Source organism: Bombus terrestris, chromosome 5, assembly GCF_910591885.1.
Source record: "Bombus terrestris chromosome 5, iyBomTerr1.2, whole genome shotgun sequence".
Lineage (NCBI taxonomy): Eukaryota > Metazoa > Arthropoda > Insecta > Hymenoptera > Apidae > Bombus > Bombus terrestris.
Genome location: NC_063273.1, coordinates 8,473,944 through 8,498,714, shown reverse-complemented (window position 1 = coordinate 8,498,714; position 24,771 = coordinate 8,473,944). Strand labels below are relative to the sequence as shown.

Here is a 24,771-nt window from a genome sequence, read left to right as displayed (position 1 = left end):
GTCCATCTCTTCGAGTTCTCTGAACCAACGAAAATCTTCGCTTTGTAGCCAGAGCGTGTCACAAGCTTTATCCTGCTTTGTCGAGTTCTATCTCTATCTCTGTCCCTCTTTGACAGTTAGCCAGATACGCCAATAGTGTACGCGTGTATGCGTGTGTGTGTGCTTGTGGCTTTCTCTGTGTGCGCGTTACGTATACGTGTGATATATGTGCGTTCGTAGAATGTGTGCATGAGAGAGAAAGGTAGATAGCTAGAGAAAGATCGAAACGGTAAGAACGAGCGAGATTTAGAGCGAGATAAAGTATGAAGGAAAGAGCGAGAGGCATAGAGTATGAGTGGCTAGCGTGAATGGGTTTTAGAGGTCGGAAGAACGCTTGTTAGAGAATCGGTCTCTCCGTCGCGGACGACAGGACGTGATGAAAATAATAACGGTGCGTGTCACACGTCTGTTTGTCTGTTTTTAGGAATTCCTCTCGATATCTCTTATGGACATCTGCTCTGTCGCATTCTTTCGCATTCTTAATTCCACTCCTCTTCGTGACAATCTCTTTTTCATTGTGTAGTGACTTCACAAGCTGTCAAACGAACAGGTTTTGGGAAATCAGACAGAAACAGAAGAAAGGGCCAGGAAGAAGGAACAGAAAGAGGGCGCGATAGAGAGAGAGCGAGAGAGACGGTGTAAAAGAGAGAGAGAAAGAAAGAGAGGCGAGTCTGTGGTGTAACCACTGCTAAAGAGGAGCTTCGATCGAGGGGGTAGGAGGAGGAGAGTGGGAGAGAGAGAGAGAGAAAGGCGTACGGAGACAAGGAAGGGTTGTGCTCTCAGCGCTCTCTCTCTCTCTCCTCTCTCTATCTCTCTCTCCATCTCTCTCTCTGTCTGTCTCTCTGTCTTACTTTCTTTGCACGTCGAACTCTCGCGGAATCAGCGCGAAGCAGTTCTTCCCAGTGATCCGTTCCGTCAGTGTCGTCGTTTCCAGGAAAGCGAGGAAGTATCCTCGAGTCGGAAAGGCTGTCCCTCCCTCTGTCTATTTCTTTCTCCTTCTTCTTCTTCTTCTTCGTCTTCGACCAGTCCACTGCAGAAGGAGCAAGATGGTAAAGTGGTATTTTCTGGAGAAACCACCCTTTGTCTTATTTAACCGTTTCCAATCTCCTTCTTATATATCGCCGTAGATCTTTTCTTTTTTTTTCTACAATTCTATTTCCATTTCTTTTTTAATCTATTCTCAATTTAATCTAGTCCCAAGTAGCGTCGCATTTTATTTCATAAAATCTTTCGTTGTCGAAGTTATACGACATTTTTCGTCTGTGGCTCTCGGAATGAGAAATACAGTTGAAGGAATGTGAATTGCTAGAAGAATAAGACAGTGGACGTTGCTGGCAGTGCTTCGATCGCGGATTGTACGCGTGGTTCCCTGACCCAATTGTGCGGCCCGAGTACTTTTTAGGCGTCGTCGAGAGTGCGGGGCGACCGAGAAAGAAAGCTAGAAAGCCCGTCCGTGCTTCCACCGGAGGTGGGGTTGGTTCTAGTTCTCGAAGGGTGTCGGTGAGGGTGTTGCGCCGCGGTGCGCACGCGCCACCGACCAGCTGCGGACTTACCAACACGGTCTTCGTGTTTTTCTTGCGAAAATCCTCAATGAAAATCCTCGAAATCTCAACAGCGTCTTATTCTGGACAGCAAATTCAATTCTATCGATACAATTATGGTATTCTAATTCTATAAATTCCCTATGATCGTGTCGGTTGAACATGAAACGTCCTTCCATGTAACGTGTGGTCGACACAGTTTCCCATTCTCGTTCTCGCCCCAGTCTCTGTTCCTCGTGACACGAAACATAGGATCGTCCAACGGAAAATCTATGAAACTTCATAATTCGCTATTCTATCTACCTCCGCTTATTAACTATTCTATTATGACAGATTATGGTTTTATATTTGTAATAGAAGATAGACAGACGACGAGGGATTCATCTTGCATTTTCTCCTCGAAACTACCTTAATTCGATCGATCGTTGCACGTTCCAGCAGAAAATAACGTCCGCATGGAGATTGGTATTTTTAGCGAGCTATTAAAGCTCACCTTTCGCTAACCTGCGCAAGCTCTCCGCAAGCAAGGATAAATCGGAACTCTTGATAACGATGAATTATAACTCACCTTCCAGACTACCTTGCATCTAATCTTCTTAATCATCTTAACGATCCTTTCTAAACGTTCTAACAAATCTATCTGTCCAACTTGCCACCAAACGGCTATCTTTCGTCTTTTTTCGTGTCGTGAAAATCGCCGTGCAGTAGATAACGCCGATTGAAACGAGGAAATAACAGATACCTAACCTGGCCGCAGATTCGCGACACGCCCTCGATTGCAAGCTACCCTTCCTTTTCTTCTCTCCAACCCACCCTTTCACGTTGTCGTAACGATCTCCGCGTGAACGCGAACGTTCTTCGATTTTCCAACGATCGAACGTGTTTAGGGAAGGTATTCTGGCTGGGAAATTGGGTTGCCTAGATCTGTCTGTCGGATGACGTGGCCAACTTGTTCGGTGAATCGATCGATCGTTCGCTGGAATTTGAACTAGTTGCAGCCTCCATTGTCTCGTCGATTAACTGCACTTTGTTACGTAGCTAAGCGAAGTCTGCCGATGTGCGTATCGAGATTTTCTGGCTCCTTTGACACATTTGAAATTCGGTTGCCTGGATCTGTCTGTTGCAAGAAGCTCTCCGGCGTGCATCGATCGATAGCCCGATGGAATTCGAACGAGTTGCAGCCTCCATTGTCTCGTTGATGCTTTGGAATTTCGCGTGGAATTTCCCCAGTTAAGTGAAGTTCCTGGCGTTTATTGGGTTTATTGCTCCTTTACATTTTTGCTGTATTTGCATAGGCAGGTTTGGTATATTTAAATGAGGATTTTTCGTTCGTTTCCCATTCACCTGAGGAAATATCTTTTACAACACGTCTAAAGTGAACTTGCCGAGGAATTTTGTTATATAGTTAAATGTTATTATATAAATTGAGATTTATTTAAGTTTTCGCGTTTTTGTCATTTATATAGGAAAATGTCGTTTGCGAGATATACGAAGCGAATGTGATGAGAAGCTTTGTTGCTTGAGGAATATAATAATATATAACTAAGTGTTTATTGTTATACGTTTTGAGATATAGAATTTTTGGATTTTTATATTGCAATGAAGATTTTTCATTCGTTTCTCCATTAATATAAGAGAATGTCTTTTACGAGGTGCACGAAGAGTTTGATAGGCGCGTTCGCACGCGAGCTCTTGATCGGGGCTGGTGCTACTGCTGGCCCAAGGACGCAGCCGTCAATTGAAAAGGTCGATCCTTTTAACAGGCCCTTACCGGCGTTTTTCATTCATTGAAATTCCTTCGAACGACTTCCGCCAGTCGATTACCCCGTCACGATTTGTTCGCTATTCTCTCGCGTGATGTTTTTCTCCTCTCCTTCGTTAGCTATTCTTTTCGAAAACTTTCAATCGCTAGACCGCGAATCTTTATACAAATTCATATTCTTATAAATAAAATGCAAGAAGTACAATTCAAGACGTCAAATATTAACAGAAATACTGCTATTTTGTATATTCTTGCGTATTGTTCGTTTCTGTACTTCGGTTTCACGTAAATGCATAAACTTGCCACAGTTTTCCAATCGCTATAGATTATCACCATTTTCCTCTTATTTTTTTTTTTCGTCGTCTATTTTCTCCCTTGACATTCTCGTTCTAATTTTTGTTTTAAGAGTTGTTCGAATTTTATAGCTGAAATCCGATGTTCGATAATGTTGTTTGATGTAAAAGCTAATTTTCTTGAAGTGGATTTTTGTGAAAAGCAAATTGCAAAGGTTAGGCAGGTCAGATCGGCGGAATACTCTACACCGATTTCGACCTATGACCTTCGGCCACAGGAAGGGACTTGCGCCCTTTGCGAACTGCTCAGGTCAGTTACATAACGCGTCGATGACGTTCATGTTCATTCAACACTCGCTTGGTCCGGTTATCCACGGATCGATTGCGCGATACAATAAACGCAAAGAATGAAATCATTGCGAGCTTCGCGCCCGATTTTTGCCAACTTCTGTGATCATGCAACGTCGATCGTCGATCAAACTCGAAGGACGATCGTCGTGCGCATAGCCTTTTCCATCGATCACTCCTGTTGTCAATCATCAATGAAGTTTCAAGATGATCACGATATTGCTTTGCTTAATCGATAATTTTGATCGGTTTAGAATCTTCAATTTTTTCCTACTGCGGTTCTAAATTACAAAATAGGTCGATCATTGACGAGATTTTGAAGCAATTATGTTCGTCTCTTTCGTTCCATTGATCGTTTTCAATCGATTTAGAATCTTCAGTTTCGCGATCTATTACGAATATCCCTAACCTCCTGAGCTTTTAAAATATTATCCTTTTTTGTATCCATTTGCTTTCTAATCAAATCTCGAATTTTTTAAATAATCTTGCGTTACGTCCAAGAGTAGGACGAGAAGAAGCTACTTGTTCTTATCGAAATTCGAACTTGTTGTGATATCTTTGTTTCCGATTGTTGATACCGATCTAGATTTTGATAATGCTATAAGTGATGTAGAGTTCCCATTTAATGGAAATTCACTGGCGATTCAGATTTAAATAACCTTAAATCTTTTTGGAAAGGCATTCATAAAAATTGTGAAGACTTTAAACGAATTGGCAACACCAAATCTTGTTTAACTGAGTTTTCTGAATGGAAACTCTAAACTAAATAACGTCAAGCTACTTTTACACAGAAATCTCTAGTTTGAATAACACTAAACCTCTTTCAACAGCAATCCATGGAACCTAACCTAAATTGCAACAAAGCCCCTTGCGCAAAAGCCCTCTACGTTCAAACCGTAACTCTTTACCACCTAAATCCTTTTCAATAAGAATGCATGGAACCTGTAACCGGAATAACGTAAAAAATTATGACTCGTAATCGATCCAAAAACCTTTCTACTCTAAATTTCTTTCAGAATGAAATAAGGCTAACCTAACCTAAATTTTTTCAAAAGAATTTAAGGATCTTGTAACTTGAATAGCATCAAAAATTACGCGGAGACATTGTAACTACTGCAAAATTTGATCTACTTTAGATTTGTTCCATTAGTTTGCATTCATCTGGCGACATCTCCTGACTTACACAAAAACTTATGCCCCACCTAATCTAATCTCCTTCAACGGTAATGCATAGAATCTTCAAGGAAAATAACATCAAGAATTGAGCAAATTTTCCACCAGAATCATTCCAAGATCTGCTTTAAACTTTTTTATCAATTCCCATCCATCAGTCGAGTTTCCCTCTCTTAGATAAAACCCATTAACCTAGTTTAGCTGAAATCTTTTTCCCCAAAAATCCATGGTACCTCTGATGAGAATAACATGAAGGAAGTACGTCACAACTATTCCGAAATCCCTTCCATTCCAAACCTTATCGATTTCTATTCATCCAGTAACGTCTCCACCTAACCTATAATAATACAATCTTCCATTTCAATCAGCTACAAGCTGTATCCAGCCATTCTCCATCGATCGTCTTTCAATCAAAACACAAATCCAGGAATATTGCGCGAAGCAAAGCAACCGAAATAGATGCGGTTAACCAACGAGCAGAATTACTTTTAAATTGCAACCAGCGAACATACATAGCAGTGGACAAAAGGAAGTTTGAAGTTGCTGACTAATCCATTTGTGTATATGCGCGTGTTACTGACTTTCGTATCAGATATTTTTCACTATTCTGTTGACAGTCGTCTGTTTTAAAAGATATATATTATACTTATTCACTACTTTTATCAAGTACAATTATTCTATTTTGTAAAATGATAGCACTTTTCGTACCACTTATATTTAGACTTTCTTTTGTTTGCTATTGTAACTTCGTTCGATAAAAGAGACGTTGTCAACCATTAGACGTGATGTTTCGCGTCACGAGCGTAAAATTAAGCTCCTGGCCGTGCATCACACGCCACTTAACGTTTCTCGTTCAGCTCGCTTCGGCCCGCAAAACGCTCATTTCCGTCAGAAGTGTTTCTAACGAGCTCACGCTAGATGCTGCAGCCTGAACGGGTTCTTGAGGCGGAGCCCGCCTCCGGGGAACGTCCAGGCTTCCTTCCGGTCTCCGCCGCCCCGTATTGCCTTGGATTGCCCCGTATCTCGTAGAAAACGTGCCGAGTGGCCGAGAAAACGAAGTCTAGAAACGACCACGAGGTGTTTTTCGTTGAGAAGAAAGGCGAGTTAGTGACATTGTGTCTTTCCAATTTCTTCCGAAGAACTCGAGGATATCGTTGGATCTATGGAGGAGGAATTATTTTTATGAAGGACCTAATATGAGAAATAATTTTTCTTCTTTTTTTTCATTTTCTTTCTTAGTGTGTTTAGTTAGTGGTGGTTGGAATAGTTTTCGAGGGTGGTGTGATTACTTTCGCAAAATCTTTAATTAGAGGTGGTCTGGGTGTCAGAGAGATCAGAAATAATTGGATCTCTGGAAAACAAGAGAAGTTACTTTACAAAATTTCTTTGATTAGTTAGTAGTTATTCGAATGTTTTTTTTTTTTTTTTAAGGATACGATGGCTTTGGGAAAAGTTTTAAATTAGTTTGGTTGGTTATCGAAGAAGTTAGGAGTTCTAAATAATTATCGTAATTCCGAAAGAAAAGAGTAGCTGCTTCGCGCATTTCTCAATTTTTTTTTAAATTTTCCTCAACAAATTCACAAACTACGCGAATACTCGAAAATCAAGACAGTTGTCCAAATTCTGAAAAAAATGACTCTACTTCCTTACGATCAGTTGTATTTGATTAAAAGAATCCTCTAAAAGCAGGAATTAATTCCGCCCTTCGAGATTTCCGCTTCGACATTTTCCCTTGTCAGGTCGTGTTTTATCAAAACAGATTTCCTTAAATCCTCGAAGCATCCTTCGATGTTTAATAAAGTTCGAGGTCGTTCGATCTTTAATGCGTCGAAAGAAGTCGGTTGAAAAGCTGCGAGAGGAAGCATCGGACGTCCATTAAGCAGTAGGTTGCAAAGACACAGGGGCAGCAGAGGTGGTTGTAGGTGGAAAGGCCGCAGACTAGATGGCGCCCAGGCTCGCCTTCTGGGCTCCCTATCGATCCTAACCTATTTATAATTCCTCTGACATTTCGATTCGTACATGATAACGTCGGCAAATTTTACCACGACGCGTTCTCTACCCTTCGTCGACCAATGCAAATCCCTTGCCCTCTCACCCTTTTCATTTGCATACGTTCCTGTCCCAACGACTTTATGCTTTTTGTCGTTTCTCTTGACATTGAAAGAAGTGAAGTTTCTCTAACATCGGGAGAGCCTCTTAGGAGACGACGTTTCTTTGCTATTTTCACTACTCAATATCTTATCTATATATTTTTCTCCGTCATCCTGTCGCGTGGTGCTTTCAGGTGACATTTTCCAATTGGAATCTTCGTGGGAATCTTTCCGTGTCGTGTTTTCTTACTGTCTTAGGGCATAGAAGTTGGATGACATTTCGTGACGTTCTAATTTTCGTTCGAAGAGTCCACGCGAAGATTTATTGCGATCCACGTTTGCGTCAGCGAGCAGAGATACGTTGCTTATTCTCATTAAAACAAGCGAGCAGATTTGTTTTGTATAAGCGCTACAACGTAGCTTAAAGTTTCCAAGAGAAATAGCAAATATTTTGCAACAGTGATTAGAAAAGTTATGGGGCAGTTATAGTCCAAGCTATTAATATTTTAACAGAAAAATCAAATATAATATAATTGTACTATTCGGATTCCGGACATCTTGTACGTTTTTGTACGCTTAAATTTCCTACAAAAATGCACTTTTAATACTAATCAAGTATTCTAACAAGTGGAATTGACAATTATGAAACGATACTGATTGAAGGATCAATAATTAAAACACAACGAAACTTGTGAAAAGACATAATAATCTGCAGCAAAATGATTAAAAGTAGTAGACAAAGAAGTAGGCAGTAAAATGTATCTAACCAGATAAATAGTTCGCGCAAGGGAAGGAGAACATTGCAGCTTCCTCTAAGGTTGGCCTTCGCCTTCTTTCGCTTATTGTTAGTGTAAGCAACAAGCCTTCGCCGGCGATCAGTGTATTTAAAGGATTTTTATTTCCGACACGACTTTTCTCTTTGAAAGAACACTTTTACCGCAGTGGAAACGTGACCAGCTGCGATGGTCGCCCTCTTTGTGATCTCCTTCGCGTTACGAAGGGGTTGATCCTTCGACTTGGACGAGGGTTCCTCCGAGTAAGCGAATAATTTTCCCAGCTCGACAAAAATATTATACCAGCCAGGTTATCGATCCACGTCGTTCACATGCTACGTGAAACTTTGTTGCTGCTTTTCGTATCGACGAAATCGGTGCATCGATTCCTTCAGCAGTGCAACTGATACGAAAGTATCGATTGACGATGAATTTAGGTTAGCATCTAGGTCGCTTCGCGAAAATTAAGGAAATTAAGACATTAGAAACGGGTTATTTGTTAACTATCATAATTGGCAGGATCTATGGAAAAGTGTATAGACGCATGACCTAACCTATCGGAATTCGATTTTAGAGGATCATTTGGAGAGTACCAATACGTAGATACACAACCTAACCTATCAGAGTTTAATTTTGTACAGAGATTTCGTTAGCTGCAACATCTTTTCTTCTCGCGTCTTCGATGAAAATCTTAATGAAATGCGTGATGAGAATCTTAATCGTTGAAATTATTTAGCGATTTTAGGTTATGTCTTCGAGAAGATGTCGAGTCCAAAGTACACCTTGCTTATTAATAAGTAACAAATAATTATTTCATAAATTCTATTGTACTCTTCGAATTCTTTATGATCCAATAGCCTTTTATTTTGGCGAAAAATCAGTCTCCCATGCTTTTAGAGTTTTAAAATACGAATTTTGCTCGTTACTCTGTTTCAGTTTGATTTCTCAGTACTCGAGTTTTTATAAGTTCATTGTTTATCGCTTGAAGATTATCCTGTGCTAATTTAAGATACCCGGTGGTTGAATATCGAAGAGGCCGAGGCGTCGTATCTTCACAATTATCACGAGCTACTCCAAGTTCCACGAGACGAGGATTAGGTCTTAACATTCCCTTCGTCTCGCGTTCATTTCACATGGCCAGCGTAAGGTTTCTCTGCGTTAATGCGACCTTCCAATTCCCTGGCAATCGTCAATTTCCATCTGTACAAACATGTCCTAGATTCCTGTGCTATTATCTTGCTCAATAACACCCTAATGCCGCAGTTCTGATTTATCTCCAACTCCCACAAATTCGATATGCAATCGGGCAAAATGATTTCTCCCCTAATCGAATTCTCAAACGTGCTTTCAACAAAAATAGCGGCACCCTCGAGGCACATTTCGCCCGTTTAACGAGACCAAAAAGAGAAACGCGTATAAAATCGGAAGAAAGTGAAAGATAATCTTCGAAGTTACTTTTTCCTTTATTCTTATTCGTTTTCAACCGTACCGATCGTCTTCGATCTCAAGGACTTCGGCTGTACGCAGTTCCTTCAATTTCTCGACTTCGAGCTTCCGAAATGGAAAGCAAAGAGAGCAATAAAGTCGAGACGAAGCCAAGAATAGTCTTCCGTGGATTTTCATTCGAGCCCATTAATCTCGATTACGAGAACGTGGACTGCACGTCGTCGAATCGCAGTTCGTGAAAGCAAGAACCAAATAAAAAATTAAATCTTGAACCAATCAACCACAATCATCGAAGACTATTCTGTTCCATTTCTTGGTTGCATTTCCTTCAGTTTATTTCGATTCATCAGAAGCGAAACTGAAAAGGAGGATACAGACAAATCCAGGGCGACCTCACTAGTCTCTTGTACGCATGTTCACGCGAATCAATCGATTTCGTGTTCTAAGAAGTTGCAGTCCCACCAATTTCCCAAATTTTCGAACCGAGATCAAACGAACGCTAGAATCTTATAGAATCCAAAAATAGGCTTTGAAGTTTCTTCCGCGCAATTTTCACTAGAGTCGATTGATCTCGGCTTCGAGGACGTCGTCTGTAATTCGTCCGATTCGTCGATCTCGATGGCTGCGATTCCTCCACCTCGTCGCTTTCGATTTTTCGAAGCAAGTTGCACGAATCGTTTATCCTGCATGAACAGGAGAGGCCGATTTCCATTTCCGTAGCGAAAGGCCGCGTTTGTCCAAACGGTTCGATGTTTTCCTTGGAAGACAAGTATCGATCGGCCCCGACTGCTAACCTCACCCCGGCGATCGTTTTCCTTCTTAACCAAGCTCAATTATTGCATGACGTCTGATCGCCCCGCACGAGAAATTGAATAACGACGTGCCTATGATAATTATTCCGGCGTCCAGAGCACGTCTTAGAAACGTATTTATAGCGATCCGCTTCTTGTTACATGATTACTCGAGCCACTGATCGATCAACGATCGTAGTGTTGATCCCCTTAGATTGTAGTCCCTGATCTAGCTGGAGTGAATGAGAATTGGCATGCTTCGATGCTTACTTTATTTGATACTTTATTTCCTAACTTCCTACTTTTTTCTTTTTCTTTATATCGCTGCAAAATGTAGAATAGATTTTGATGAAAAATTTGCTTGGTGTATTAAGGAGACAATTAAGTGATTTATTCGATATAATAATCTTAAATTTTGTAAATTTTGTCGTATGATTTATTGTGTGATATATATATAAGTAGACGAGTGTATTGAGAAGGTATTCTTACATATTTTTGTTTTTAAATGTTATATCGTTTTAAGCTGTTAATTGTGTTCTCCATGAGAATGGAGAAAATTAAACAAATTTTTGGGCGCGAGTTATGTGAAAAATGGTGAATCCTGATTCGACAAGCGATGATGTTGGAATGAGTGATGGAAGTTAATAATTTAAATTTAGTAAATAAATTAAAGCGACAATTTTTTATAACGTTAGATATATAGGGAATTTAGCGAACTTGACATATAATTTTTCACATATGTCAACTTAAGTTTCTCAAAGTTCTTCCACTTCTCTGTTATTCTAAATAGAAATTAACTCAATTAACAGGTCAATAGAAATAATTTTTAACGATGCTGATGATTCATCGAATGATAAATTCAGTATAAACATAAATAAAGGCAACAACAAATTCTCACTATAAAATTCAAAGTTCGATTAAAAACTAAAAAGCGAAGAAAACATTCTACCTTTAATCGCTTCTGTGAATCGGAGCTCCGATGAAAAATTATAGAATTCCTCTTAGAACATGATCCGTTCGATAATTTCATTGAAACAGAAGCTGCAGCTCTTTCAATCAGACGGAATTTCTCGAGCTGAGAGCATTTGTTCCTGCTGTAAGAAAAGAAAACGGGCTGGAAATCCCGTGGAAATCCGAATGCTGTAATGGCCTCTTCAAAGACTTCTGCTTAGAACGTTTGTAGGTCTTCGGTTAAACCAATGTTTCCCCTTAACGAAGTAAGTCGTCGACGGTCGTTGGCCCGCAAAGGGATTGCCCTTTTCACGTCGCGCTCTTCCGACGTTCTGCCAACCAGATCAATGATGAAGAAGAATAAAATATGTACTCTGTTCTTTCATCAGTCTCGGTTCGCTTAACATTCTTAAAGTTTTTCGCCAAACCACGCGCTTTCGTTCATTTTCACCTACTTTGCGAATAATTATAAACTGAACGTTGTTTTTAGATTTCTTCATAAAATAAAAACAAATAACTATTGAATCGTAAATGACGAAAAAAGGGAAAAAAGTAGAAAAATAAAAACTGGGTAGACGAAAGCGTTTCATGGAGAAATATTTACAGATTTTTGAGCGCACAGAGGATATTAAGTCTTTTCACGGCAAACATACGGTTTTTATGGCTGAAAAATAAGCAAACTTCCTTTTTACTACGCTACCAATTTTTAATACGATCTCCGGACTAAAATTGACTAGACTGCTCATAAATGATTTTTTGCAAGTATTTCTCATTTTATATTTCATATTAAATACTAAATTTCGTTCTATACGTAACAATGGTGTAGTTCGAATTTAATATCGTAGAGAAAATATGACGATACATGGTATGCTATAAAATCGATATTCTATTAAATGTGATTCAAATATGAAGGATCCGTGTAATCTGCCGTTATTGCAATCTGTTTCTAAATACAGTTATCGCGATAAATACGATTTCACACCGGGAATCGTTATATCATAGTAGCATTTTGATTTACGGATACTGCGTACTTTTTTTGGACCACGTAACTAGATTATTTTTTAAACATAAATTTAATTTTACAGCCGTTTAGACAGCCGGATATAACCAATAGCACGTTAACGCATTTTTCTGTTGAACTTGTTCGTGCATTTGTTTGAAGTTCTCGACGAATTTAAACGTTAGGTGAAACACTAAAATTTTGCAACGCCTACTTTCTCCATCTCCGTGTTCAAAATCTTCCATTTCAATTGTTATCAAAAATTCTTCAAAAGCTTATTATTGATATATTCCAAATATTCTTTCATATTAATTCGTATAAAACTATTCTATCTTTTTCTATTAATATATATCACAAAATACACACACATACACACACCACAAAACATTTTACAGTTCACTAAACTGAATGATCGGGCAAATTTTCTTATTATATTCGAACAATTATACCAAATTTCGTTTCATTTTCGATAAAAAATTTGTCCAGGTATACGCCAGCTTACGAACACGAAGAAAGCTATTCGAGGTAATTCGGCCAGCCAATGGATCGCGTTAATACGTGCAAGTAGCCGAGACCCAGCGAGGACGTTAGCCGTTGATTCGTTGAACGTTTCGCTTTATCCGGCTAGCGGGCCCTTTTGTGTATCGATTTATTATGCAATTGCTCGACTAGCCCCTTTCATCGTTCGAGGGGACCAAGGGAAGGCCGTGAACTAGCTACGGCACTGCCACTACACACGAGGACTTCCCTAGCCGCTGATCGCTCTCATAATATTTTCATTTCCACGATTTACACGCTGGTTACGCGTTATGCAAATCGCCACTCGCTACATTTCTACATTTAATCCATTGAAAACGGCGATCAATGAAAAATAAGTCAATATGATTGCGAGTAATTGTTCTTGCAAAATACATGCTAGATTTATTTATTCGATTATATTTATTGTTATTAATTATTGAATAATGGATGTAGAAATGTTGTCGAACTTTGTCCAGGCTAGAAGATACAAGGTTAATGACGAAAGGTTCGTGGATCTCGTAGTAAATGGTTTCTAGGAAGAGTTCACGGGCAGATGTGTATCTTTATTTGCGTTGACAATAATCGTTCTACACTTGCACATGACAATTTCGAGGTTAAGGTCCATTGGACTAATTCGTTCGATCGTTTTAATTGGCCAACTCGAGGTTAAAGCTCTGTGTATCTAGCACCGATCTAATTGGACATCGCGAATGGAGCTAGGAAATCGGAAACGTTCACTAGTGCTTCGACTGTTTTCTGGATCCTCTGTTTCGAAGGAATTTTTCATCGATTTTATACTCCTGTCATTGCTAATCTCTTTTGCGTTCAATTTTTCAGATGCCTATATTACTGCAATTAACAATGTCATATGTATCTTTATATATAGCTGTTAGATACAAGTAATATAAATCTGTACATTATTAACAATTCTATATTGCAGCAATTAATAATTTTGTTCTGTCACGTTTATTATTATAATAAAATATATCGTATCAATCTTACCGCTAGTTATATTACGTAGTAATAATTTGTTAAATTAAAGTTTCGAAAAATTCTCGTGAATTTTCCAAGAAACAAATTTGTTTCGGAATGAATAATTTCGTTGTTGTAAGTCCGAGTGATTTCGTCTCATATCGTACTTATCGTGCGTAATAAATTGTATCTCGACTTATCGGTGTCGTTACAGCTGACAATGTTATTACACTCTGTTTATTACATAACACAACATAAATTGTTTCGTGACGTATCACCCATCGTCTTGCTTCTATACACGTACAGCGTCTGCCGGTTGGCGAACGTATGCTTGAAAGAGCGCTTTTAAATGACAGCCTCGCGTTAGTAGATAAGGGACGTGTTTGTCAGACGAACCGCGTCAGTTCAATTTACACCTTTCTACTCAGCATTTACGTGTTTTACACCCATGTACATATCTGCAGTATTCTTCCCTCTTTTCTGTTTATTCAGCTTTTTATTCTTTTTCTCAAGTAAACTGCAAAAAAAAAAAAAAATGATAGAAGATGAAAATTACGTAAAGTCTCGTCATCGAAGAAAGTCGATGTTTCTTCGACACTCTTCGACCTATTTTTAATCCTTACGCGTAAGTCTCCCGGTCACTTTGACGTACTATTGACGAAATTTGCACACGGTGTGCTCTCACAATCGAAAATATTGCAAGTGAATGATCAAATGTTGTTAAGAATAAATTTGCATTTTCATAGGATGAAATATTTATTGACGTTAATGTTTCGCGATATAAATGTTGATTATTTCATTGGACAAATGAATGCCTCTTATTCCTTGTTAATAAAAATCGATTATTATCATTGCTATTTTTAAACATTTTTTAAACCATCGACATTATCTACCTTAAAATCGTTACTGTTTCTTATTTGGCAGTTTTTACTATTTGCCATCGACGAAGCTTCTCTTGTTATTTAAAAAAGAAAGTTTCGTTAGTTTCTATTTTGAAGTTTTAATTATTCTCCACTTTGGAAAACCAATTGTTATGAGTATTATTTTTTGTTGCTTTCAATTGTTTCTATTATAAAAGCCCCCATTTTCCGCTAACAATCAAATTTCAGTTACTCGCTAAAAGGTATTCTTCATGAAATTTTAACTATATTTTCGGCGAAACATTTATTTGTCTAAAAAAAGAAAAACAAATTTTTCTACCTCAAAAATATTCAACGTCAAATAATTTTAACTATATTTAACATCGAAAATTCTTTGCTTCTCCAAACGAACAAATTTCAATTATTCTGTATCCTAAAAATATCATCGAGATTCACCAATTTTGCCATAAAAGATTCTTCATTTCCATAAGCAAATTTTCCATTGTTTCTCGAACACTAGAGAAATCTGCTATTAATATTACTGTCTCTCATCGATCTGCTTTCAACTGTTGTCACCTACAACGAGTGGATTCTCTATTTGTCTGAGCAAGCGAATTCATCAGGACGCGTTAGCGTATTTCGTGAGAAACGTAGGGCTTCCGCGAAATCTAAATCATCCGGAGCAGTCGAAGAATGTCAAGGTGAGCGTCAAGATTTGCCGATTCGTGTATACTATGATGAAAGTTAAGTCGCGTTTTAGCCAAGCGTTCACACCTCTGATAATTGATTAGCGAATTATTTTTAGCTGTTGTTGAGGCAAGTTGCGATATACTTGCTAACACATACAAGAATTTATCATAGGTCACGCGAGCGTAATTCCATTCTACCAAAGATAACGCTTTTGAACGTGTGCAAACTGCTGCGAAAAATCATGATTTCCCCCTCCCCCTTTCCTCCCTTGCTCACTGATTATTTTTATTAACAAACGAAAGAGTTCTTTTGAAAGATGTTACTGGGTTAGGTTTCCATTCGCTTCCATTTTATTCCATCAGGTTTCCATTTTAAGCCATTCGTTCGACTGATGAATTCTTATAAATGGTAATTGATTCATTAATCTTGTAGGTGACTAAGCTTCAGCTTGCCGACTTAATTAGAAATTATAATTGCCGCTAATGGAGGGTCGAGAACGTTACTATTGAAATAATTTTTCAGTGATAATTGCTTGATACACGAGAGAATAATTTTCAAGCGATTTTCAAATAAAAATAATTTTGAGATTCTAAAAGGTTGGAAAAATTAAGAGGGAAATAATTTTTATCGGCGGTTCCAAGTTGAAATAATTGAATCAGTAATTCTTCCTGATAAAATAAAAATAAATCGTATTAATGGCTATGAATTAAGATTTATTTCAACGTGAAGCGCGATGTTCCCCAAAACTGTTGCTGTCTCGAAAACTCTATTCTCTGTAACATTTTATCCTGACACTGTATTTGTTAGATTATTGAAACATATAACCTGAAAATTCTATTTTCTCAGAACCGCATGTTTTCGCTCATCGATACCGTATACATTTTTCCTTTGGCCAAATTCCAGCAAATTTTAAGTCTATCTTTAATGACTTCCCGTTAGAAATTCTTCGTCAATTGACGCTTTTAATATTTGATACGTACGCAGTCAGTGAGGTAAACTTCTCTTAAATTACATCTGATTGCCACTAAATTGTTCGGCATAATTATCTTTCAGGAAGATAAACCAATAATTATCCGACTGTTCGATAAATTCATTCGTCAAGGATTTCAAATTATAAACAACTAGGTAAATCTTACATTATATCCCAAATCTAGAATTCTAAATTAAAAATTATATTAACGATTACTTCGAAATATTATCTCATATATTTATTGTACGAATATTTATAACATCCTTAAAAATTACAAATCTGGATCAATCAGCCGTTCTCTTACTCGTTATGAAGGAAATTGTAATTTTAGAATTTTAAGAATTCTAATAGAACGCTACTTTAAATTTTACCTAAAGAATTATTATTCAGATTTTCATGAAAATAAAGATCGACTCGGAGCGATTCGGTTAGACGAATAGAACGAAGTTCATTGACCAGGATGAAGTTTCACGCAGTTTCCTTGATACCACCGCAATCGGAGATCGGCTTAGCCGATTATTTTACTCGTCGATTTATGCAGCGCACGTTGCGTCAACGTGGGCATAATTAATACGCGGGATCGATACAACTGGTTTCGTAATGAAAATCAATTGTATGCGACGTAATTGAATTCGACGTACCTAGTCGGCTAGTTAGGTACTGATTGCGGTTGGTACGGTCTCGTCGCGTGGTTGCTTGTCTGCCGCGAAACAAGAACGTTAATTTACATCCCCGTGAGTAATTAAACATCGATGGAAGCGGAGGAAATTTGACGAATTATTTCTTCTTCGGTCTCGCCCTTGATAATTACCAACGTCGAATATGGATTCTGATCAATTTTTCAGATTAAGAAATATTTCCATTTAATCGGGAGAAGAAAATACAATTTTTGTAGAAATTTGTTCGACGTTCTTTTAGAATTCGATGTGTCAGTAGATTTTTAGAATTTGAAGTGTTGCAGTTTGTAAAAGTTTGTTAATTGGGGAAGATATACGTTTAACTAAGTAAATATAGATTTAATTAAAAGAAGAAAGTACAGCTTTTTAAAAATATGTTCAACTTTAGAAATTAGAAAGTTCTAATTATAATCTCTGCTGTTGTTCTTCTGATCGACAATTTCTTAACTGCGATGTATACTCGTTAGATGTGAAATTTATAGGTTAAGATCTCTTATCAGTGGATGATACTTTGATAGCGTAATATAACGCAGAATATTATTCCACGCTATACTTTCATGCAAAATTTGTGAAGTCTCCGAAATAGAACACTTCAACTTCTAAGAGCTAATCGTAGGAGAAATCTAATTGCTATGAAAAAATTTTGCTCGAGATAATCGGGAAATTGTTTTCAAAGCATAGTAGTATTTAATTTGAAGCAAGTGTTCTCGTCCGGAAGTGTTTGATGTGGAGCACGTAATCTTGGGATTGCAGTGTCAGAGAAAGACTGGTGAAAAATGCGCGCTAGAGAGGCCACACTCTGGATGTAACATAAATACATTCACTGTCTCGAAGACTTTCAGGGACGGCCAGCCGAGAATAGACGAAAATCCAATTTTAATCGCGGAACCTCGACCCGTAGGTGCGATCGATAGATCGTCAACAGAAGCGTCGAACTCTTCATGATTGTCGAGATAGATCTTTTGTCTCGAGGAAAATAAATCTCCACGATTAGATTAATTAGAAGATTATTATTTCTGATCGAAATCGACGGTTCTGATAAAGATCAATGATGTAGAAAATCTTCAGAAAATTCTCAAAATTATCAAAAGAAACTCTGTGCAACTGGGATCCTGTTAAACAAATTAGGAACATATAAAAAAAATATCAAAGTAAATTCGTTTTTCCCTTGGTTATTTCAGTTCTCTAAGTTAGCTTAACCTTACCTTACTTTTTTCTGGACACGGCACGTGTTGAAATATAAATGATCCGACATGCGTTCGAAGAAGTGGAAAGAAATTTTCGAGTCAGACGATCGATTGGTATATTTGTCGGGAATCTTGATAATCCGGACGATCGTCCTCACGTGACCAATGTTTGATCGCGTCGATCGTTTCAAGCTGAAGACCGACGAGTGAACATACACGCGAGAAGACCCGCGTCGAGACACGCGATCCAATTCCTTCAAGGTAAACGACGTTAGGATCCTCCGTGGCTAACGTATTTTGTTCGTTCTTCGCTAATATTGATGCAATTTCTCGATATTACGGTTCGGCGAAACGATTAAATATGGCTGCTCGATCGATCGTGGTTAGGTTCGAGAACATGAGACGATTAATTATATTTCCTCGGCCGTGAAATCGTCCGGTTTTGAGTGGTTTAGAATGATTCAACTGTAAGGTAGTAGTTGGTCGATGATAAGTGGCAAACTAAGGGATTTGTTCGTTGTAGTGTGGCTTCAAAGTTACGAGCTGAGAAATTCTTTTTAACTGTAACAAAGTAGACATCTTAACGGTAGAATTACTTGTAGAATTTTATTAAGGAGCTATTTATAGAATATTAAATAGAAAAAAAACAATAATTAAGCAGAATAGTACGATAGGATATTGAAGTAAAGTAAGAAAAGTACAACGTTATATTTGTTTGATGCACTTGATTTGTTATTTTGAAACCTGCCAATAATTTTCTTTACTACAATTCCAACAATCTAATCCGAAAATAATTATTTCAATTTTTCTGATTGTATTTTTTCTTATAAAATTCCGAGCGATATAGGTGGTTAGAATGTTTTATTAAGTAACTTGTAATCGAGTCAGCCGAACAAATAATCGATAATAAGCAATAAGTGATCGAGTCAATCAATTATTCACGACACTGTCCGCATTATGCCTGCAACATTGCAGTTGGATGCGTTGAAAACCGCTCTGTACGTGCAAAGCAACGGAAGACACGCGAACGTGACATCAATCAATAAGTAGCTCGGGACACCGAATATATTAGTACGTCGTCGATGAATCTGGGGCAAACTCTGGAAAGCATAGAAATTCATTATCAATAAGTCGCACCACGCCACCATTATATACAACATTTCCACCTAAAAAACTACAAAATCACCTTCCCTTATCATCCCTTATTAATACATAAAAACCTACATATCGCTTCTGTAGAAAGCAATCTTCATCTAACCTTAAAAGTACGTACTCTCCATTACATACAAAATTTCCAACTAAAAGAAATCCTAAAATAATCTTCCACTATTATCTCACACCAATACCTCACATAACCTCAACAATACTCTTCAAGACATACGATATTTCCAACTGAAAAAACTATTGAATCATTTTCTCCTATCATCCCTGGTCAATACATAAAAACTTACATATCACTTCTTACATATCGAAAGCAAACTTCATCTAACCTCAAAATCATACTTCGTCACGTGGAATTAAAGTTCCAACTAAGTAAAATTCTAAGATCATCTTGCCCTATCATCTCTCACAAATATGCAGAAATCTATGTATCGCTTGTGTAGAAGTGAATATCTTTACATAACCTCAACAATACTCTTCAAGACATACCACATTTCCAACTGAAAAAACTATCGAATCATTTTCCCCTATCACCCCCGATCAATACACGAAAACCTATATATCGCTTCTATAGAAAGCAAACTTCATCTACCCTCAAAAGCACACTTCGTCACGTGGAATAAAAGTTCCAACTAAATAAAATTCTAAGATCATTTTGCCTTATCATCTCTCACAAATACGCAGAAATCTATGTATCGCGTGTGTAGAAGTGAATATCTTCACATAACCTCAACAATACTCTTCAAGACATACGAAAATACTATCGAATCATCTTCCTTATCATCCCTTACCTTAACCTCGAAAATTCTTGCTAACACATAGCAAATTTCCAAATAATAAAGTCGCAAAATCATTGTGCTCTATTATCTCTTTGGCAAACGCTACATGACGGAAGTGTACATGCCGATCGTACAGAAGGTAAAACGACCGTGTTTCAACTTCCGGGGCTAAGATCGATCGTGAGCTATTGCAAGAGGAAAGAATGCGCGTGGTCCGACGCGTTCACGTCGAGAAACAGAAGCAGATCGTGCCCAAGTTAAACGACCAGTCTTTCCCTCTTGACCCAATTCGTGAAGCGCCCTGTGCCACGCACGCGTCACGTCACGGATCTCCTTCTCTGTGCGTGACCAATGCGCGAGGGTGCGTGCAAGGCCAGCCGCACACACTCTGCTCTCTTCCTCTCTTTCCGTCTGTGTCTCCGCCAGCGATCAGCTGATGATGCGTTCCTCGCCAGCATCCAGACTGCACGCGGCCATTTAGATCTGCCGATCGTTTCTCGTTCAAGTTACATCGATCGTAAATTGTACCAGCCTCCACGTGTTTTGATATTTCATTGATATTTTAGGATTTAAAGAAACAAGTAAAAATGATTTTTAATAACCTTTCATCCGCATGTTTTATAGAAAGTTTACATAGAATGGAACATCGTAAATTTCAAGTTAAAGTAAAATTCAAATTTCTTTGAGGAATTGCGAATCGATAGTTTCGATTTCGTTGGTTCCGATGTCACATCAGAGTATCAGAAGATTTTTCTAAATTAGAAAGGTAAATAGATTATGGAACTTACAGGAGTTGAAAATTCGTTCATCGATTCACCGACTGGAATTTGCTTGGTTCGAACGATTGGATTGCGAAGTTGATGGATCGGAAGGGTGGTACGTTGGAGTTTTTTATTCAAAATGTGTATTGGATTTTGATCGATTCGATAAACATGCAGCTGTGTCCCAAGATCATCTCGCATCAATGGAGTCTCATTCCGTTGTGTCGAGAACAAAACGTGAAAGGGGAGACCTCGTACGTTGCTGTTACTTTATCGTCAAATCTTAATGACAATTCGAGTAGTAAGTTTGGCAGATCTTTGTATAGTATTTCGTCACAGTCTATTGAAGATATACTAACTGGCAAGGACGAGAATTGGAAAATTGGAATATTCGAAATCTTTAAAGTCGAGTATTTGAGGAATTCGTAAATCTGCAATTTTGAACATTTTCTAATTTGAAATTCTTAATATTTTAAATATATAGAAGTTGGAAGATTCGAAAGCTTAAAAATTCTAAAACTCGAATATTCCAAAATTCAAAACCTTCGAGTTTTCAAATCTCGACAACTGCAAAACCCAAATATCTCCAAATATTGAAATGGTCCAAACTTCTAAAAACTAGTCACATATTTCTAAAATCGAATGTTCGCTTTTCAACGACAAACTCTTCTAGAAAATTAATTAATTTCTTAATTCCATCCTTCACGTTATTTCCTACCATAGTGCATAAAAGGATCGTTAAACGCGTTCGACGAGTGTTTACACTTAACAAGGGAAACACGGTGCCATTAATAAACGCGATCGACGACGTAGCTTCGTAAGTTCGTCGACGAAACTTCGTTGCGAATATTAATTACCATAATCGCGTTTGCCTTCGTCGTGAGAACGCTCGGTGAAACGCGTCCGCGGGAACGTTGTTCCTCAAGCTCCCATTCAAACCGGTTATTCTACGCGTTGAACAAGGACTTCTAACGATGTTGGACCTGCGGAGCTTCTTCCAACTTTTCAGCCTCGTTCACTGTAATTAGCGTCATGCTTCTTGAAATAGACGATGTACTGTCGTTGTTGGTCTCGGAATCTTTAATGCGTCTCTGGAGACCTTTAATAGGGTTGTCCTCGTCTTCTAAGAAATTTTAACCTTTCAAAATGAGAAAATTAAATAATTTAAGAGATTATTCCGTTAAGGTAAATTAGAACAATATGTTGCATTTTTGTCATAGTTTTTTAATTCAGAAAGATATTTGTTTGTCTTGTGTCGTTCGATTTTAGAACTTTAACGGGAGTGTCTTCATCTTCTTAGAAATTTTAATCCTCCAAAGTGAGAAAATTAAATAATCCAAGAGGTTATTCCGTTAAGGTAAATTAGAACAATATGTTGCGCTTTTGTCATAATTTTTTAATTGACGAACGTACTTGTTTATTTTGTAAGCTCCGTTTCAAAAGTTTAATAGAGTCGTTCTGATCTTCTTTGATCAGATACTTTGATCTCTTAAATCGAGAAGGTCGAACGATTGTAGAAATTGATCTTGGAAAATAGAGAACGTTCTGAACAATCTAACAATTAAGGAAAATGTATTTTTGTAACCTCAGATGTAGATGTAGATGATATAAATTCTGAGAATTACAGCATGAAAAATTGCTCCGTGGATTAGAAAATTATTTCTGCTTGAGTTTTATCATTCCTTTTAAGAATTCTGAAAATTTGGAAAAAGGACGATTGGAAAATCCATAAATTGGAAAATCGTTATTTCTCGAGGTGACTGTTTCTCTGAAAATTCTGGAAAATTAAAGAGAGGAAAGTTGCTCCGTAAATTGGAAAAATAATTATATCTCGAGAAAACTCTTTTTCTGAAAATTCTGCGAAACCAGAAGATGAAAAATTTCTCCATAAATTAGAGAATCTTCCACTTGCGCGAAATTAAGCTGGCAAATAAGTCTGGCAGTTCTCATTAGCCGTAGCTTCCGTCAGACGACGTAATTACGAATTAGAGACGAACCTGCGAGCGGAAAAAGACGCGGGGGAAGAAAAAATAGAAGAAAAAGGAAAGAAGGAGGAAGAAGAAACGTAGAGCCGTTATTTCTTCTCTTCTTGTTAGCGGCCTGTAGATACAGAGAGTTAACGTTTACATATTTCATAAAGACGAAGGAAAGGGAAAGAGTGGCTCTCGTTTTATGCGATGAATACGAGATCCAGCAAAGCTTGAAGTTACGCTAACTCCAGTGCTATTTTTAGTCAGCCATTTTGCGCCCCTTGAAATATGCATATGATGGTCTGGCCGATGCTCGCGAATTCCACTTTCTTCGTCCAACGATTGTTTACAATTTTCCACCCATTAAGTCACCTGTTCTTGTAGAGTCGTACGACTAAGCATAGTAAAGTTGTACAACTAAAATAGTTGTGTAACTAAGTACTTGTTTAGGCCGATAGTTTGGCATTACGAAACAGAATATGAATCTTATTAAATGTTGTAAATTATAGAAATACGTGAAAACTCGATTTAAAAATCATCCGAGTTACGAATCTCATCCGATGTTAGTCAGAAATTATATTCCATTTTGATCGAACTGATCAACTCCACTGAGAGTCGTTTTCCATTCCTGGAAATTCTAACTACATCTCAAAATGTTCGTCACCACCTGTCAAAACATGATTTACAGAGATAAAAAATTGAATTCATCGGGCTTTGAAGTTCTCGTTTATTGCTGTTTATGACTAGAGTGGTAGAAATATTGTGAACACCTTCTGGCAATTACTAGATGTAAGATATTCCTGATTTGTACTTCGTACCGTGATAACACACGTTCGGTATCGCTCATTTCCTATGTCGTCTTTTTTTATTTTTTCTAACCTTTTAACGATGCTTCTATATATATACGAATGATATATGTGCGTTTATACTACGTCCTTTTTCTTATCTCGACGTAGGAAATATACTGGCAATGTTTGGTGGGAAAAAACTGACACACCCTGTATATTTTGGTATTAAAATTCAGAAAATTCAAGAAAATAGAGCCGATTCTCGTTCCTACAGTTAGTTGTATGAGCACGTATTTAGTTAGATATTTAGTACCACGAAATAGAATATGAATTTTATTAAATTCATTTCATTTTTGATCAAGTTGATCGAAGCTTAAGAATCATTCGGTGTATTGGGTTGGGTTTATCATTAGGTGGTATTGACAAATCCGCAATTACTTAGTTGCCAACACGATATGAATCTCACCTGATGTCAATCAGAAATTGTTTCCATTTTGATCAAACTGATCTCAATTTCTCTAATTATATATTCTGGTACTAAAATTCAGAATCTTTAAGAAAACAGAGCTGACCAGTTGCTTTCCAGTAGCTTCGAGCGGCTGTTATAATGTAATATATAATAAATCCAGTTTTCTCATTTTCCTGATCTTCTCCCACGCTTTCTAAATGTTAAAATGTTAGTAAGCGTGTCATAATTTGCAAATGGATTCTGTTTTCCTCGTCAGATCTCCGGAGTCTCAGTCTCAACTCTGGACTGAGAGATTCTGGTTCCTTTCGAAGCTCGTCGTGTCGAGAAGTTTCCAGCATCTTGCCCACCCTTCCCCTGGTGAATTTACGACGAAACTTGGAAATTTCCGGAATCTAATATTCAAGATTCATCGTAACGCGGGCCACCGCCGGCGCACAATATCGGTGGCCTAGCTTTTCCGGAATGTCGCGTAAATTTTCCATGTCTCTCAGTTTCCAGTTCCTTCGGGAAGTTGTCCTCACGGCTGGTCCAAAAATTAATATCCTTGATCTAATAATATTTCTTAAATTAATAGTAACGATAATATACTTGCGTAATATAGAAAAATATGGAAAGTAGAGTCCTCGTTATAATATTTAAGGGATGAGACGAATCTCTGCTTAGGTTCTACATGTTTCCTCGATTGTATAGGGTGTGGCTGAATAGCACGTACGAGCTGATCTCAGCTGATTCTTTCTTCGAATAAATGAGAAGAAAATATA

At 37.8% G+C, this 24,771-nt stretch overlaps 1 protein-coding gene across 7 annotated transcripts in view; it reads left to right on the top strand.

Moving 5' to 3' along the window:
• Positions 1-24,771, top strand: part of LOC100647333 (sodium/potassium-transporting ATPase subunit alpha) — a 187,741-nt gene that overhangs the window by 117,690 nt on the left and 45,280 nt on the right. For 2 of the 7 annotated variants that reach the window (XM_012308489.3, XM_012308487.3), the window contains exon 1: positions 932-1,088. The exons of the other annotated variants lie outside the window; for them this stretch is intronic. In XM_012308489.3, coding sequence (XP_012163879.1) covers positions 1,086-1,088 — 3 coding nt within the window. In that variant the 5' untranslated portion in view covers positions 932-1,085. Of the gene's footprint in view, positions 1-931; positions 1,089-24,771 lie in introns of those variants that run through there. 7 annotated transcript variants of the gene reach the window in all.